The following is a 17,603-nucleotide window of genomic DNA, read 5'->3' as shown; positions in this document are numbered from 1 at the left end:
AAGAAAGCATTCTTTTTTTCATGTAGTAATGGAGACACTGCCTAAGAACTGGGCCTGTGTTTTCCTCATCTGTAATGCAGGGCAGGGGATGAGTGCAGGGATGAATTGGTGGGAGGGGTACTTAAACCTTCCAGTCTGCTAATTCTCCCCTTTAGATACCCTCCCAGCCATTTTTAGCCTGTTTGTTTTTCTTCCCAGCTGGGCTCTGAGACTGTGTATAATCGCAGCTGAGGAGAGACTGCTGCAGGAATGGAAATTTGCTGGAGAAAATTAGAGCACATAGGAAAGGATTGAGAAGCATCCCCTTTCTGTTTCCACATTGGTGGAAAGGCCACAGCTTAGTGCAACAACGCCTGTGTTGCATGCTAAAGGTCCCTGGTTCAATCTTTGGCATCTCCGGGTAGGACTGGGAAAGGCTCCTGTCTGGAATACTGGAGAGCTGCTGCCAGTCAGTGTAGACAGTACTGAGATAGATGGACCAATTCTCTGACTCAGTATAAGAACATAAAAAAAGGCTGTAGGGCCAGGCCAGTGGCCCATCTAGCCGGATGCTTATGAGAAGCCCAATAGCAGGACCTGAGTGCAACAGCACTCTATCCACTTGGGAGTCCCACCTGTCAGTATTCAAGGGCATACTGTCTCTGACAGTACAAGTAAAATATAGCCATTGAGGCTAGTAACTGTTGATAGCCTTATCCTCCATGAAATTTATCTAATCCTCTTTTAAAGCCATCCAAGTTGGTGGCCATATAACCAATTTGGTATAACATTTTCCTATGTCCCTATTAACATAGTGCAGGAAAGGTCAACCTGTGGCTCTCCAGATATTGTAGAACTACAGCTTCCATTATCCCTGAACCCTGGCCATGCTGACTGGAGCTAATGGTGGGCAGAGTCCAACAACCTCTGGGACACTGCAGATTCCCACCCCTGCCTTAGCAAATGCAGGATTAGAAGTCTGTTTATTGAGGCAACATGTAGTTCTACCCTAAATGGATTCATGACACTTGCTATGTAACTTTTCACATGAGACAAAGAGAAATATCCCTGTTGTAAGAGGGGGAAGGGAGCCAACCAGATTCTCATGGAGTAGGACAGCCAGGATGGGGCCACGACTTTCCTTCACACCAAGAAACCCATGATTACTTGTCCTGCACCCTGTCATGCCCGTGTCCATGATCTTTTCTCTGTTTTCCTTTTTCAGCACAGCTACAGAGAAGTGGGAATTCTTCTCCTGTACTTGGCTGTTGGGGTATCTGTTTTCTCTGGAGTGGCCTACACTGCTGAAAAGGAAGAAGATGTTGGCTTTGACACTATCCCTGCCTGCTGGTGGTGGGGGACAGTTAGCATGACAACCGTGGGCTATGGAGATGTTGTGCCCGTGACTGTCGCTGGCAAGCTGGCTGCCTCCGGCTGCATCCTGGGTGGGATTTTGGTTGTGGCGCTGCCCATCACAATCATCTTCAACAAATTCTCCCACTTCTACCGCAGGCAGAAGGCCCTCGAGGCTGCTGTGCGGAACAGTGACAAGAAGGAACTGGAGGAATCTGAGAATTATCCGAGCCAAGAGTCAGAGGTTTTAAGTGAAGCCTACCAGAGAGACGATGATCTTACCAGAAACATCCTTCCAGTCCATTAAATGGATAGGGAATCAGGGTCTTCCATTTGATTCTGGCAACAGACACCAGGCAAGGAGCTAGTGTGATGGTAGGAAGGGCAATATCTCTGCCATTGTGTACGCATTTGTGATCAGTGACCTGCTACAGCAACACTTGCATAGTTCCTAACCTCCTGCTGAGCTAATGCAGAATATCCATTGACCTTATGTATCTGGATTTCAAGTATTCCACCAGGATGCTATACACTGTGACTAACTCAATCTTCTACCCATCAAGGGACACTTGGAGCCAAATTGCCAAATTATTATGCTTCTTGATGCAGTCCATAACTCATTCTTCTACAGCAGCAGAAGAGGATAGCTTCACCATTATAAGCACTTTTTAATGATGTTGGGTCCTTACTGGGGGTGGGGATAATGTTATTAGAAACCCTCAGGTATGACTTACGGCAGGTAACAAGGCATCCCAGTTGGACTAGAAATGCAAGACTGGAGACAAGCAAATAGGCAAATTGCACAACTTTTTTTTTTTTTTAAGATGGCTCTTTTTGCATTTAGCTGCCACGCTCTGGCCCACATGTCCTCTGTACAACTACTCTTCACCATCCATCCACTTGATAATGCAACATTATTTCCCTCCTAGCCCATTTCTATGCTCTGAAGTCTGGATTATGATTTAGCTTCGTTGCCCAAAAGTTTTGATATTGGTTGCAAAGTCTATCCTGAGTTGCTATGATAAAAAGTTTAATGGCTTCCATAAATAATGAGCTTTACAGAAGAAGGAATCTCCTGACTCACCTTATAAATGTCTGTCAGACAGAGGCAGTGGAGGTTACCAGCTACCTGGTTGTTGTAGCTAAGAAAGATTAAATGGACCTGAAGCTGATGAAGGAAAATGGGGGGAATTGTGATGCCTCAGTGTGCTGAATAAGGGTTGGAGCGCATGTTTTGATCTCTGAGGTGGGGTGGGGTCGCCTTAATGATTAGAATGAAATGAATGCCTTTTATAAAACTATGCATGGTATACCATAGAGAAATTGGATACAGAACCCCCGTCCTTTCTTACCCTCTCTCAGCATTAGTAGTCAAAGCCGCCCAATGAAGTTGAAAGATGGGATGAAATGTAGTAAAACAAATAACTCATGGGATTCTCTGCTAGTGGTAGCCACTGGAGTAAATGGCATTAAAAGAGGATTAGACACATTCATGGAGGATAGGTCTGTCAATGGCCATTAGCCATGATGGCTGTATGGGTTGCTATGGGGCAACCGTGGGGAAGGGTTATTGCCTTTATATCTCTCCTGGTGGGCTCCCTGAAAGCATCTGCCTAGCCTCTGTGGGAAAGGATGCTGGGCCAGTTGAACCTTTTTTGGCTTGATCCAGCAGGGCTCTTCCACAGTTACCATCAGGTGAAGAGAGTGTGTCTTGATATTTTTATGTTCTTGTCAGATTCTGTTGATAGTCTGGAGAGTCTCCAGGTGAAGGTGACTATCCTTCCCACAAAATCTCTTTAGGTTTTCTATGGCATTGCCATAGCAACATGTACTCCAGCTACAACAGGGCTGGGGAACCTTTTCAAGGCTAAGGGCCACCGTCTCTTCTTGAAACCTTCTGAGGTCGGCATGCCAGTGGTGGTTGGGGCCAGAGACAAAAGTGAGCAGAACAGCATGCAGATTTACACAGTAGGCGTTTTCTACACAGACCCTCACACCCGTCTCTGTTCTCCTTCAAGGCAAGCAAGAGGCATCACCAGTGTTCAAGGACACAATCCAGCCAGGCAGAAGTGTTCAAGGGGTAGAGCTGGTGAGGGTTGTGTCCTGGGGAGAGGATTTGTGGCTGAAAAGGAAATCTAGCCGGGGGGGGCAGTCCTGAGGACCAAATAGCTCTGGAGGGCCATATTTGGCCCCTGGTCTGCAGTTCCCCACCTCCGAGCTGCAAAGGAGATGACTATTCTACACTGATACTGCTGTGTAGACTCAGCTGGAATCAGCAGCAGATAACCACCCTGGGCTCCTACTGGGAGGAAGGGTGGGATATAAATCTAATAGTCATAGTCATAGTAATAAACCTTAAAGGTGGTTTTGCTTTAGCAGATGCATTGGTCTCATTACTGAAGTTTCTCTTCCAGTGTGCTCATATTGGGAATCCCTTACCTCACTGTGTAGTTGCAGAGGAGGAGAAGGAACAAAACTTCTAGCTAAGGCTCCATACCCCCATGCAAATATAGCATGTAGCACGGGAATAGCTGTGGATTTTATCCTCATGGGTCATGACATGTCATAACTCCACCTGACTTGACACATGATAGTAAGACTCCAAACAGCAGCAGTAACACAATACCTTTATTGGGACCAACGAAAATGTCACAAGCGAGCGAGCCAGTGTTCAAGTTCACAGAACTCTCCTTCAAGGTGGAAGTAAAGCAAGAACACCCCACATTTACAACAATCTTAAAATGGATTGGAAGAGGTGTTGTGGATATTTAATTAGCCTAGACTGGGCTAGTTGCAGATTCAAAGGCTACCAAAAGGAAGAAGCAGTGATTTATTTTTCCTTTTGAAAATATAAATAAGCAGTTAAACAGATCTGTTACTAAAGCTAATCAGAACACAGGAATCCCTTGTAAGGCAGACATAAGACTGATAGTGTATTGCCAATGATAACTGGGGGCACAGACCTCCAGGAGTGTAGAACTACAAAGAAATATAGTTGCCTTTATGTTTGATCCTGATGCTATGGTACAAGGCAGTCCCTTTACACCAGTGCTGTAACATGTGCAAAAGTAGTTAGCATCACTACTGATGTGTTTGGCTATGCTTATGCATACACTCCCCAGAGGAGAGTTCATATGGCTTGGTGTAACATTATAGAAGTGTGACATTTTCACTAGAGAAACAGTTGGGTTTTGAAGCCTTAATACAAGTTTGCCTTTTCTTCTTCTTCTTCTTCTTCTTCTTCTTCGTCTTCTTCTTCGTCTTCGTCTTCGTCTTCTTCTTCTTAAATTTATATCCCGCCTTTCCTCCTGGCAGGAGCCCAGGGCAGCATGAGATTCAGATTTCTGAAATGGACCTTGGTAATACCCAGGCACCTTTTTTTCTTATTTGTCACCATTCTATCTGGCAATATTATTTAGGCTGGCATTGGATCCTTGATTTAACATGAGACTGTATTGGGTTGGGTTGTCTAGCATGGCAGTCCACAGATTGTTTCAGGATTTCATTGTGGACATGGCCCTTTGTTTTGTTTTTCTCTTTAGTGGTTGCATGGCTGAGAGCAGTTAAACAAGTGCAACTAGTATTACAGTATGCCAGGCAAAGTTCTGTCAGGGAATCTCTTCTAGATTCAGAGATCTTAAGGAAGAAGGAGACACATTTCAGGATGGAGTCCAGTGAGCGACCCTACAGAAAACAAACTAATGCTCCAATCCTTGAGCCACTGAAGTGATCCTGTTGCTTCACAGTGGGGGTTACTTCAGAGTGGGTGGTGCAAGGATTGCAGTCTGATAGCCCAACCCTTTATGTTTGCTGCACCAAGGCTGCATTACAACAGCTAATGTCATTTTCCACCAGATGCTACCAGGCCAAAGATAGTTATGCAAGCACGAATGTTTGGGCTAAACTGTTTAACCAGAGATGCTGCTCTGAGCAGCCTAAGCCCTAGGGAAGGTAGTTCAGCAAGTCAGTCCATTGGCACGTAAGTTCTATTTTAATCCAGTTGCATCAAACTTTGGTATGTCTCAAGCTTGCTCTGTGCCTCCCTGTTTCTGTATGCTTAACTGCTCAGTGGTCTAAGGCAGGATGGGGGAAACTGTGGCCCTCCAAATGCTGTTGGGCTCCCAACTCCCATCAGTCCAGCCATTGTGGCCAATGGTCAAGGATGATGGGAAGTGTACTCCAGCATCTGGAGGGCCATCCATTCCTGGTGTAAGGGGACAACCCAAACGGGTTATGGTTATGATGGTTATTATTTTTGTTAAAAAAGAAAGACAAAGAAGACTGTTAACTTTAATATGTACACATGCGTGCAGTGCACATACACACACACACCTGTGGGAGGAATCCTTTCCCATGTGAGCTTTCCATCCAACTTTAATCACATTTCAATGCATTTCCTTGTGTGTTTGCTGTTTGTGTGTTAAGATTGGTAAGTGGCATGATGGTATTAACTGGCAATGGAACCAGTGGTTGGATGCGGTGAAGTGCATGTTATAAAACTTTTCCCATTATTTATTTCCTGTATGCAGTATAACATTGGGGCAATATGGGGGGGGGGGAGACAGCGCATTTGGATAATTACAGGGATATATCCTCCTTTGAAAAGGGACAGAGGAGAATGTCCACATTTGCTGTGATCCAAGCTATGCCAGCTGCATGCGTTGGTCTTCTGCTTGTCCAGACCCATTGATGTTGCAGGTGAAAGCAGTTGTGGGGTTATTATTGGATTTGCAGCCTGTGAGAGGGATTATTCTTCAGTCCCTTAAAAAGATACCCACTTTTCAGAGAGAGCCTTCGCTTCTGGTTTAATGCATATACAAGGCCAGGAAATGGCTATCAGGGTGCACCCCTGGAGTTTCAGTTAAGAGTAAAAATCTGTCTCATAACCCTCTATTGTGAATCTCTTTTATGTTCCTAGTAATGCCCAAATAAATGAGCCTGTATTTGTTATCTGTTCAAGAGGCCACGTCTTGATTCTACCACAGGTCTCTGTGCTCCCCCTCCCCTTTTTTTCTTAATGGAGAATTTTAAAAAAAAACATTGAAAGGTATTTATTTATTTATTCAGTATCTTTCCACCCTGCCTTTAATATCTCTTTAGCCATCTCCCTTTGACAATTAAGCTTAAGAAGTGGGGAAGACACCACTGATCACTCAGAGCAGGGATGGGGAACCTGAGGCCCTCCAAATGTTGCTGGACTCAGCCCCAGCAAGCATGGTCAGGGATGATGGAGTCCAGCAACATCTGGAGGGCTACAGGTTCTCCATCCCTGACCAAGAGTAGTGACAAAACCTAGCTGTAGGGATGTCAATGCCTAGTTCTTCTTCTCATGTGGAACCCTATTTAAATGCACCAGGATCCTTTCTTCTCACTTCAACAGGCTCTGAATTGTGAATTTTGCTGAATAAATTCAAATCAGTTCAGTGGATTTTCCCTTCAGCAATGAGCTTTGTGCCAAGCACATGGGAATCCTTCTGGTGGAATGAACATGTGACAGTAATGAGGGGGAGGAAATATGCAAGGATGAACAGACTGCATGGCTCAGGGCCTACTCTAGGTAACAAAAAGCACAACATTCCACAAGCATCCCTGGGAATGCTGATTCAACACAACCAAGCAGCCTGTGCATGACAAATAGTGTGGCTCCCTGTATGCAAAGCAGCCAAAGAAGCTTTCTTTCAGTGTTCCTTTCTACCAGCAAGCTGCTGTCTTAGTCTCTGACCTAGCAGGCAAAGGCAACATAGGAAGCTGCCTTATGCAGAGTTAGAGCATTGGTCCATCTAGCTCAGTATTACCCGCACTGACTGGCAGCAGCTCTCCAGAGTTTCAGACAGCTTAACCAGCCTTATGTGGAGATGCCAGCGACTGAGGCTTGTATCAAAATTAGTCTCTTGTTCCATTAGTGCAAGGATTTATGCTTGTGCAATAGAACTCCCCCCCGTGCACCCCCTAAATCTAGGGTTCTGGGAGTTCCCCCAACCCACCAGAGCAGATTTGGAGAGGGGGGCCATTGCACTGTGCAAGTGTAAATCTTTGTGCTAACAGAACAAGGGCATTGGATACCACAAACCAGATGCTCTGCTCCTAAGCTATGGCCCTTCTCTAAAGGGATTTGACTACTGGCCAGCCAGTAAAGATGCTTGTGCCCCAGAAAAAGCATTTGCCAAAATATACCCTGATGAAATATGAAGGGGGCCCATTATTACATGCCACTGCCATTGTGCTGACAAGCCAAATGCTCCCTTGTGGGCTTCTCTGTATAAATCTCAAGGGGAATGTACGTGTAATATGTCGTGTATATAAGAGAATCTTGAAACCTGCTATTTGGAGAACCCAGAACTGACTTTTGGGAAAGTCCCATGGCTCAGTAGAAGAGCCCATGTTTTTTGTATGCAAATAGCCCTGGCATCTCCAAGTAGGACGTGGAAAGACTCCTGCATGAAACCCTCAAGAGCTACTGCCCGTCACTGAGCCCACACTGAGCTAGATGGAACAATGGTCCAACCAGGAATGTGTTTCCAATGAATGCAAGTAACAAAATGTCCTACAGGACCTAAACATATAACTCTTACACCCACAAGACCTATATATGCCTACACATTAGGTCGACAGCATTTCATAAAACTTGTATAAGTACATTCATTCTTGGATGTTTCTTATTTGAATAAAGCTGTTTTTTCCAGTCTCACAAAAAAAATGCCTTAGTGTTAATACTACCAAATTATACTTTAATGAAAACAGTTAATTTGCACATTTCGCTACAGTGTTCTTCCAGAGAGGGGGTATGCATGATTGCTGTTTCAGTTATTTGCTAACATCATTTTAGCACCCACTACAAGATTACAAGCAAATTTCCATTTACTTTCCTGACACAGGCTCTCAGGTCATCTAAGATGCACTTCATGTAGCATAAAACAAAGAATGTCTGCTGTAATATCTTCTATTATTTATAATATCTCTACGCCCAAGTAACCTTGGGTTGTAACATCACCACTAGATATGCAAAAAAAACCCCAACCAAAACCCTCTTATTGAGCATTACATCTTTCTGAAGTGGTATGTATTATTTTTATTCTTACTGGCATTTACATGTTATATATTCACGTACACTAAAAATGGAAGTGTTGTAAGGTGTTTGAAAACATGCATTATACAAATACATATGTCAGAGTGCTGTAACTGGATGCTGATTCTGGTTGACTGTATATGTGATGACACACGTGTGTGTGTGTGTGTGTGTGTGTGTGTGTGAGAGAGAGAGAGAGAGAGAGAGAGAGAGAGAGGCCATAAGAAAATTGCAAAAAGAATGAAAAGTGGAAAAACTAGTTTTCAAAAGTGACAACTCTTAATATTTATTATAGCTCAACGCATTAAAAATCTGGACAAGCAGATTTCCTCTCATGCAACAGGACTGCCGCTTCCTCTCCTCTCCCCAGGTGCCCCCAAAATCTACTCAGGGATGTCCCCAATCCTCTGGAACAGATTTTGAGGGTTCACGGGAGATTGCAGGCAACAGGAGAGGCAGAGGAAGTTCCATCGCATATGCAGAAGTCTGTTGCACACACAGAACTGCAGCACTGAATACAACTCCTTTAGGAGCAATCATAGATTTTTCTGAACAATGTTACACAAATGGTACTGGCTATGATCGTTCTTATTGTGCCAGCTAGGTAGTAACATTTGTGTAAGCAACTTCAGCAAATCTAGGATTGCTCCTGGAGAAGAAACTTCAGATCCAAAACACATTGAGCTACATATAAAAAACATTAAGAGTTTCTCCTTGTTTCCTTACCATTTGATTTCTATGCCTCCCTCCCTGCTGTTTGTTGGGGTTTTTTGTTTTTTTGTTTTATTCTTTGTTTGTTTTTGCCTAAGCAAATTGCCCAACAAAGTAAAACACTGTTCTGGCACATTGCTTGGCTGGACCCAAAACATCTCCAGCCTATCCCCAAATCATCCTGTCCGTTAGGCCTCCATGGCAAGTGTCAGTTTACAGGGATCCGTTTCCCCCATGCCTTGCCAATGCAGGATGGACAGTAATAATCATTTCTTTATTATTGCTGAAATTTATATCCTGTCTTTGAAGAAAAAAAAAATCAAGGCATCTCACAACAGCAATATATATAAAATAATATAATAACAAAAACAACATAAAACAATGAAAACAGCAATGCAGCATCAGACTCAGCATTGGACAAATCTAACATGAAAGCACTAAAAACAGTATCCAGAGAAGCACCCTGTTAAATTAGCAAAGCCAAGAGTCTTGGACGGCTGTTTCAAATTATGAGCACCACCACCAAAAAGGCCCTGCCTCTTACACCAGAGGTAGGCAATGTGGTCTCCTCCAGATATTATGGACTACAGTTCTCATCAGCTTCAGCCAGCATATGCAATGGTCAGGGATGATGGACACCAGGTTGCCTACATCTGATGATGGAGGATCTCAAAGAAGGGCTTTAGAAGTAGAGTACTTCTAATATGACGGTGATAGGGAAGCTGATTCTTAATGGTCCAGTCTCAAGCCATTAAGACCTTAAAAGGTCAAAACTAACACTTTGAATTGAGACCAGAAACATATTAGATGGAGAAGCAAGGGAGGCAACAGGAGTATGGGGCAAATAAATAGCTGTCCTCTTGAGACTTATTTGCAAGATTGATATAATCTATAAAAGTCCCACTTTATATTATGGGATGAGTAAATCTTTCATGGCTATTCTATAGACATGCCCCACTGTTACTAAACAAAGCAGGCATTGGGTCAGCATTCTGTAATGTTCTTGTACTGTACAGTCTTGTTCTTGTACTTTCACTTAACAGTGCTGCTATTGCCAACCTCTTTCTCTGTGACAAATGCTGCAAAATCTTCTAGGGAAAGGATCTATAAATTAACCCAACTCATTGGCAGGAGGTGGAGTGAGCGAGAGAGAGGGGAGGGGAAACACCTCTTCATTTTTCTCCAGAGAAGTCCATAGCATTTGTTTGCCTTGGGCTTCTTTCTGACTTTGATTTGCTCAGGCTTGGAAGGAAAGCAGCCAACTTCTTAAAGCACCTTAGCCCGAGAGATAAAAGGTTTTTCCTTTTATTACATCTGGCTCAATCACCTGCCTGAGCCTGGCTGAATTACATCCATATTATCAGGGCTCGTCAAAGCCTTGGGCTGTTTTTGTTCAGAAAGGTGCAGGAATTGCTGCACAGTTTCAGTCTCTATTTGTAATGGCACACTCTTTTCAGAAACCCCTTCCTCTGTTGGGGCCAATTCAGACATTCTCCAAGGTTTCAGAGAAGCAGTTGCTGTCACAGTGATATGCTTTTCCCCCCAGTGCACTTCTGACATGAAGCAACTGAAAGCAACTAGGCAAAGGATGGCTATAAAGTCTTTTAGAGTGCTTCAGTGATACTGAAAAAGGCAATCTAGTGGAAGCCTTTTGTAATTGCCCAATTTACACAGCCCTGATGAATCTGATAACAAATCTCCTCCCCTATCAGTTCTCTCTATTAACTTGGGTACCACATGATACTTGTGTATCTTCCCTCATGGGACACAAAATAACTTTGGGGAAAGGCTGATTTTATATCAAACCCTGGTTCAATTTAGAGGCCCTGGAGCTGCTATTAAATTTAAAAATGGAAGGACATCATCATAGATCTCCCACATCATGTCTAGTTGTACGCTCATTGCATCAGTGCAATGGTTTAGAGCTTTTACATTGCCTGTCCTCAATTTAACCATATATATAACAATAACCTATTAAGAACAACCAGAACTCTCCCTGTTGGTGATTACTTTTTGAAATCATGTAAGCCAAGTTCTTGCAAGTATGCCACAATCAATTGCCTTTCAACATCAAAAAGTAAATGGCAGTGACTTGGAATAACTAAGGTAGTTTTAACTGGAATGTTGTGCCATTGTCCTGATTCAGCAACAGAGGTCACATTTATGTATGTATGTATGTATGTATGTATGTATTTATATATATATATATATCCTGCCCTTCCTCTCAGAAGGAGCCCAGGGAGATAAACAAAACACAAAAAGCACATTAAAACATCTTTTAAAAAGACTTTGAAACATAACAAAATATCTTGAAAAACATTAAAATAAACCATCTTAAAAGCACTTTTTTTAAAAAAAACTTTAAAAACGTCTTAAGAAGCAATTCCAGCACAGATGCAGACTGGGACAAGGTCTCTACTTAAAAGGCTTGTTGAAAGAGGAAGTAGTAGGAAAAGTACTTCTGCTTATCAGTCCCCTCCTTTTCCAGCACAAAAATATCTTTGAAACAGCCACTTGCCTTGTTGCCTATAGCAATTAAAAATTGTCTCTCGGCAACCAGACAAGAGATTCTTTTGTAAATGGAAAAGAGTTGGTCTTTTTCTTTTACCTTTTGTGGCTGTTGATGATGTGCTACAAACGAAAGTAACACAGGGAGGTAACAGACAGCAACACTTTTTTGCAGGGTAGTAACTGTTGGGAACTTAGTTGCAAAGCAAGTAATGGGTTGGATGTGGAAAGATGACGCCTGGATCACTGACAGTTATTGATCAACTCTTAGGGAGAAGAAGGTTGCTTTCTCCAAGCATAGAGTACCCCACCTCTTGCTTTTTCTTCTAGTTCTTGTAAGTCAGGAGCAAATGTGTTGGGGTGAATTTGTTGTCTAGATTGTCTGCAAACAGTAAAGGTGACGTGTGCTGTGTCATTGCTCTGCACCTGTAGTCAATCCTGGAAATGGGCAAAAGAAGCTTTCATTCCCTAAGCAAATGATTGCCTTGAGCTCTGGGTCCCTTCTCAGACCTGCACGTATTACCACAAAAAGTTTTCCTTATGGTAACAAGTATGCCTTTGGATACCAGTTGGTGCCCAGCAACAGTGAAGGAAGGGCCATAGCTCAGTGGTAGGGCATCTGCTTTGTATACCCAAGGTGCCAGGTTCAATTCCCAGCATCTCCAGGTAGGGCTGGGAAACAACCTTGTCTGAAATCCTGGAGGGCTGCTGCCAGTCAGTGTAGACAGTACTGAACTAGATGGACCAATGATCTGAACTTGCTATAAAACAGCTTCCTGTGTTCTTGTTTAGGACCATTTTGCCCAGAAAGGCAACTAGCAAACTAGAAAGCTTCCCAAAGCATTTGGTTGGCTGCAGTGGCAAACAGGACCCTAGACTAACTGGACCATTTGGTCTAACCCAGCAAAGCTCTTCTTAGGCTCAGTGTCTTATTCATTGACAATATTGTGTGATTGGTGGCACCTGTCATAGGGACTGTGAGACAGTAAAATGCATGTATTCAAGAACATGACTTTCCAACTATCCCATCCTTCCCCAACCTGGTGCCCTCCAGATGTTTTGGACTAGAATTACCATCCGCCTCAGCCAGCAACGAGCATAGCTGTGCTGGCTGGGACCAATGGACGTTCTAGTCTGAAACATCTGGAGGACACCACTATGCTTTAACAAAACAAGGGGAAAAAACCCAGGGGGTTTCAGTCAGCATCCTCCCTACTCCAGAAGGCATCATAACCAGGCATCTAATGCATCTGTTTCCAGGAACTGTGAGTGCTAAGAAGAGGGAAGAGGTGAGAAAAGTCAAAAGGAATTTAAGCTTCCTTGGCCAGAGTTGCCAAAAATTGCATTAAGCTGCAATATTGATAACTGAGGACTGATCTAATGATCTCAGAGCCATCCCCGTCCAAGATTAGAAGTGATCAGGGCAAGCACTGGACTTCAGAATGCTGTAGCCATTCTTCTTTATAAAGCTGAACAATATTTTGGTTCCTCTCCTTCAGCATGAGAGCTTTGATTTCCAAGACTGAATTTCTCATGAACCAATGCAAGCAGCTTGCCCTTCTGCGCGCCACACCTAGGGTGATGCAGACATCATTGGACAAAAATGACCACAGATGTCCTTTATTGGAGTTTGTTGGGTGAACAGAAGTGGAGATAGAGAGAATGTAAAAGTTCAGTTTGTAGAATAGCTATTCACTTCTAATCACATTATTATGATTAAGGCCTAATTTGAACACACATTAGGCATGCTTAAGTCCATTGGGAGAGTGAGCCCTCCCTAATCATTGGTTGGGTTGCTGTGATGGTACGGGTGCTTAAAACATCAAAGATGCCAAATCTCTGGCCTTTAACTAAGCTTATATGATGCTATGGAATGTTTATAAATATTCTTAATGCTAAAATGGGAAATGCAACCTAAAAGGCCACCTGGAGAGCATTGACTGAATTGGAGTGATTCCGACAAACATTCATTGGTTTGAGCACAATCATTAGGGACCTGAAAGAAACTGTATTCTTAATTTGTCTGGTCTCATTTGAAGGTAGCTACCAGTCTGGCCATTGTGTATCCTGTGCCATTCAGATGATTATGCCCCGTGTTCCTACTTTATTTTATTTAGTTTCAGAACGTATATGCTGGCCTTCTGGTACAAGTCATATGTTAAGATCAGCAACAGGTGGGCAGCATATCCAAGAAGGTCCTCTCTGCAGTCACCACCCACCTCATCTTGGACACTGGGGACTATCTTGCTGCATGCACAGTTTGATATGGGAGGAGATGGCATCTCAAACATCCTAAGACATGTAGGGCTTTAAAGGCAATTACCAGTCGTTTAATGTGGACCTGGAAGTGAACTAGAAGCCACTGGCAAGATGCACTCCAGATGCCCAGCCCCCGTTAGAAGACTGCTGTGTCTGTCCTGGACTACCTGCAGTTTCTTGAATCATCTTCAAAGGCAGCCTCGCCTTGTGATACTTGAGCCTGGAATCGGTACAGGGCTTAATATCTAAATAGAGGGCCAACCTAGATGTGAAGTTACCATGCATTTTAACATGCAGGATTTTAAAAATGCAAATACCATCAACTGGGTGAGGGGGGCTGGTAATTATGGATTGCTGCAGGTGGGGAGGGGAAAATATAACCTGTTCATCCTCTTGCTGTGGTCTTGAGAATCCTTCCTCTGGAGCTGGCATTTGCTTTCTTTGGGGGAGGGTCCTCTATTGGCACTGATAATTATATCTTTTCAACACACAGTTGGTGCTATTTGTATTGGGGGGAAAGCTGCACACTATGTGCAAAGGGGCATTTAGCATGAATGGTAATTTGGGCTTGAGATGTGTTGGGAATGTCCCTGGAATTCAATCTCTCTGCTTTCTGCACACAATCAAGAGCGCTTCTGTAACAAACCCAGAAGCAAATGAAGCCTTAGCACTGGAATAAATCAAAAGCCCTTTTGTTTAAAATGCTTATCTGCATGCTTTTCCAAACCAGAAATGGCTTGTAACCCAGCCTGTACACATGTTGGCTTGGAAGTAAGCCTCAATGAATTTTAAGGGTCTTATACCCCATTAAGTGCATAAGACTGCAACCTTATTGAATCCATTTTAGCTCTTTTGACTAGTATGGTGCTGTAGTAGCTAGAGTGGCAGGGAAGGTGGACCCAGGTTGAAATCCCGTTCAGGTATGAAGCTTGGTGGGTGACCTTGGGAAAGTCACTGTCTCTCATGGCAACCTGCCTCAAAGAGAGTTTGTGAAGCTAAAAACTCTGCTTTGAGCTTGGAAGAAAGTGAGTCAAGATATCAATGCAAGTAAACAATAAATGGAAGTTTTCCTGTGTGGTTTTTAGCCATTTTTCTGCCAATCATTTTTGTTGGGCATGACCCCCTAATATCAGAAATAACTGCAATCCTTTGTGATAGCGAGCTGGGTGTCGGGGCTCTGATTATTCCTGTTGACTGAGGGGTCAAATGCAGGCTTCTCTGTTTGGCCCTTGAGACTCTATTCAGGCCACTTACACACTCCTCAGCCACACCTCTCACTGGCCTTACTTTACACCCTCATTGAGTGTTTTTGCCTGGCTGGCATGTGTCCTTGCATTCTGATAATGACCCTTGCTTCACTGGAGAGATGGAGAATAGGGGTGTGTGTAGAAACTAGTCTACTGCACAAAGGTAAAATTCACATTAAGTCTGCTCGCTTTTGCCTCTGGCCTCGCCCACCACTCGCACGTGGCCCTCTGAAGGTTGCCCAGAAGGGAATGCAGCCCTCTGACTGCAAGATGTTCCCCACTCCTGCGGTGGATGAGGGCTGGATCCCTCATTCTAGCGCTTATAAAACTGCTGCATTCAGTTAGTTTGACAAAAAAAGGAGACAAGCCTCAATCTGCTATTACTGAAAGAGAAGCATTATTTTGGATAGCATCAAGATCACAAGAAGCCATTTGCATTTTTGATTTACTGGCTGAGGAAAGATCTCAAAAAAATTAAATACTCCCTGAGGAAGCATTTTCAGAGTCAAAATGTGTCGGCCTCCTTCGCACAGCACCTGCTTGGGGATTGCCTCTTCCCTCCATTGTGCTTCTGTTGCTTGTTTCTTTCACTTTATGACAACATGCTAACAACACAGTCCTAACCACAGGACTACGAGAAGTAAGCCCCATTCAATTCAGTGGGGTTTGTTCCCAGATAAGTAGGGTTAGGATCGTAGCCTCACTTTTTTTTTCTTTGTGTGTTTTACCAAGAAAGTGAAGGTGAACATGTGAACTGTCTCCTTTGAAAAGCATTGTGCTCGGAGCTTCGTGGAGGAAATGAAAGACACAGTAAAAAAGAAAATAAAACAGTTGTTTGTGTCCTCTGCTTTTTAGCTTTCCGTGAGCTTGATGTGGTTGCACAGTGCTACAAAGGCTGTGCGTGTGGCGTTTGATCTTTGATGACTGTTCTAAACAAGCAAGCCCTTACTTGATATTATGGCCATACATAGGTCAGTGTGTGTGTTTGTGTGTGTACTCACCCCAAAGGGTGACTTGGGGCCAAACTAGATACAGTGTCAATGCATATTTGCATTGAACATGCTGGTTAACCCTCCCCCAGTTGGTACTGGGAAGAAATCTCCCATTGGCACCAATGGGAGCTTTCCTTCCAAAGCAGAGGAGTGATTTTCATCAGGACCACAGGAAAGAATTAGACTTCTACCCCCCTTCCCTACAGCCGGTTTGGATTTTTTTTAAAAAAAAACCTGCTCTCAAATGCAAAAACACTTCTGACACCACGTCTACTTTGATCCTGAAGGCTCAGATAGTCCAAAGCAGCCATGAAAGCTTTCAGAGCATAGAGGTGTCAACTTAGTCCCCAGGTCTTATTAAATGTGCATAATATGGTGTGTAAAGTTTCTGAATTCATGTTTAGCTTAATGTATGTGTAAATTACTATTCCTGTGTGCACAGACACGATACTCATTTAAACAGGAAACTGGGCACTTAAAAGAAAAAGTCTGCGTGTAGGTGGTTAGCCACCTTTTTGGCAGCTTGGCTTTGAAGAAACAGTCCTGAAATCATCTGTTACATATCAGTCCTTTGAAGCTCAGAGACTAAAGCGCAATACATAAGATCACACCTCATGCCGGCTCCAAGTGAAACTCAAATATGGACATGACATTTTTAAGCATGAACATTAAGGTCATCGTCTTCCATTCTTAAGAAACAGATGGGGCCATTCATGGTTCAGACCTCGCTCATTGTTGTGAGAAGTTACTGCTGAAGAAGGATGCTACAGATACTTGAATATAGGGGTACCTGTTTGCTCCTCAATATATTCTGGTAGCAAAATGTACTTGATATTAGATGCTAGTTAAATATGCTAAAGAAAACTGTTATGCAACTAGATCATCAAAAAGCATGTACAATAGTAATTTTATATTTATGCATGAGATGCATATGGTATATTTTATTAAAGATCTTAGTGACCAATGAATATGATTTTCTTGTTGGTCTTTGCACTTGCACTGGAAAAGCATAGGAACGCATGCGTGAGAAAATGTTCAAAATCTACTTGGGAAAATATTCTATTAGGATCGCCAAAGTGTCACAAAATTATGGGCAAGCTTTTGAGTTCTTCAGAACTCTCCATTAGGATTGAATGTTGAGTAAAGGAGAGGAGGGGATCCTGCCTGAAACCCTGGAGAGCCACTGTATGTTTGTGTAGACAACATTGAGCTAGATGGACCAATAGTCTGACTCAGTATAAGGCAGCTTACTGTGTTCCTATGACAGACCTGGAGATGATCCAGATCTGGTTAAACAACAACAACAACACCCCTTGCAATCCTAGGTCACCAAGCATGCTCAGTCTGTTCTCCCAGCTGCAGTAGGTTCCTTTAAATAATAAAAAAAACAGCCTGGAAGTGCAAATCTCTGTGTTTTCCCTGGTAGGATACAGCTGAAATACAAATATTTGTTTGAGCAGTGTTATGCTTTTGCGCATAAGTTAGGGG

At 43.2% G+C, this 17,603-nt stretch overlaps 1 protein-coding gene across 4 annotated transcripts in view; it reads left to right on the top strand.

Annotated features, from left to right (window-relative positions):
* KCNS1 (potassium voltage-gated channel modifier subfamily S member 1) overlaps window positions 1-17,070 on the top strand; it is a 72,673-nt gene extending 55,603 nt beyond the window's left edge. For all 4 annotated transcript variants that reach the window (XM_061631442.1, XM_061631441.1, XM_061631440.1 and 1 more), the window contains one exon: window positions 1,205-17,070. In XM_061631442.1, the coding sequence (XP_061487426.1) occupies window positions 1,205-1,639 (435 nt within the window). In that variant the 3' untranslated portion in view covers window positions 1,640-17,070. The remainder of the gene's footprint in view (window positions 1-1,204) is intronic.
* The last annotated feature ends 533 nt before the right edge of the window (window positions 17,071-17,603 follow it).

This window comes from Rhineura floridana, chromosome 6 (assembly GCF_030035675.1).
Source record: "Rhineura floridana isolate rRhiFlo1 chromosome 6, rRhiFlo1.hap2, whole genome shotgun sequence".
NCBI classification, from domain to species: Eukaryota; Metazoa; Chordata; class Lepidosauria; order Squamata; family Rhineuridae; genus Rhineura; species Rhineura floridana.
The sequence above is the reverse complement of the archived record's forward strand: the minus strand, read 5'-3'. Positions and strand labels throughout refer to the sequence as shown.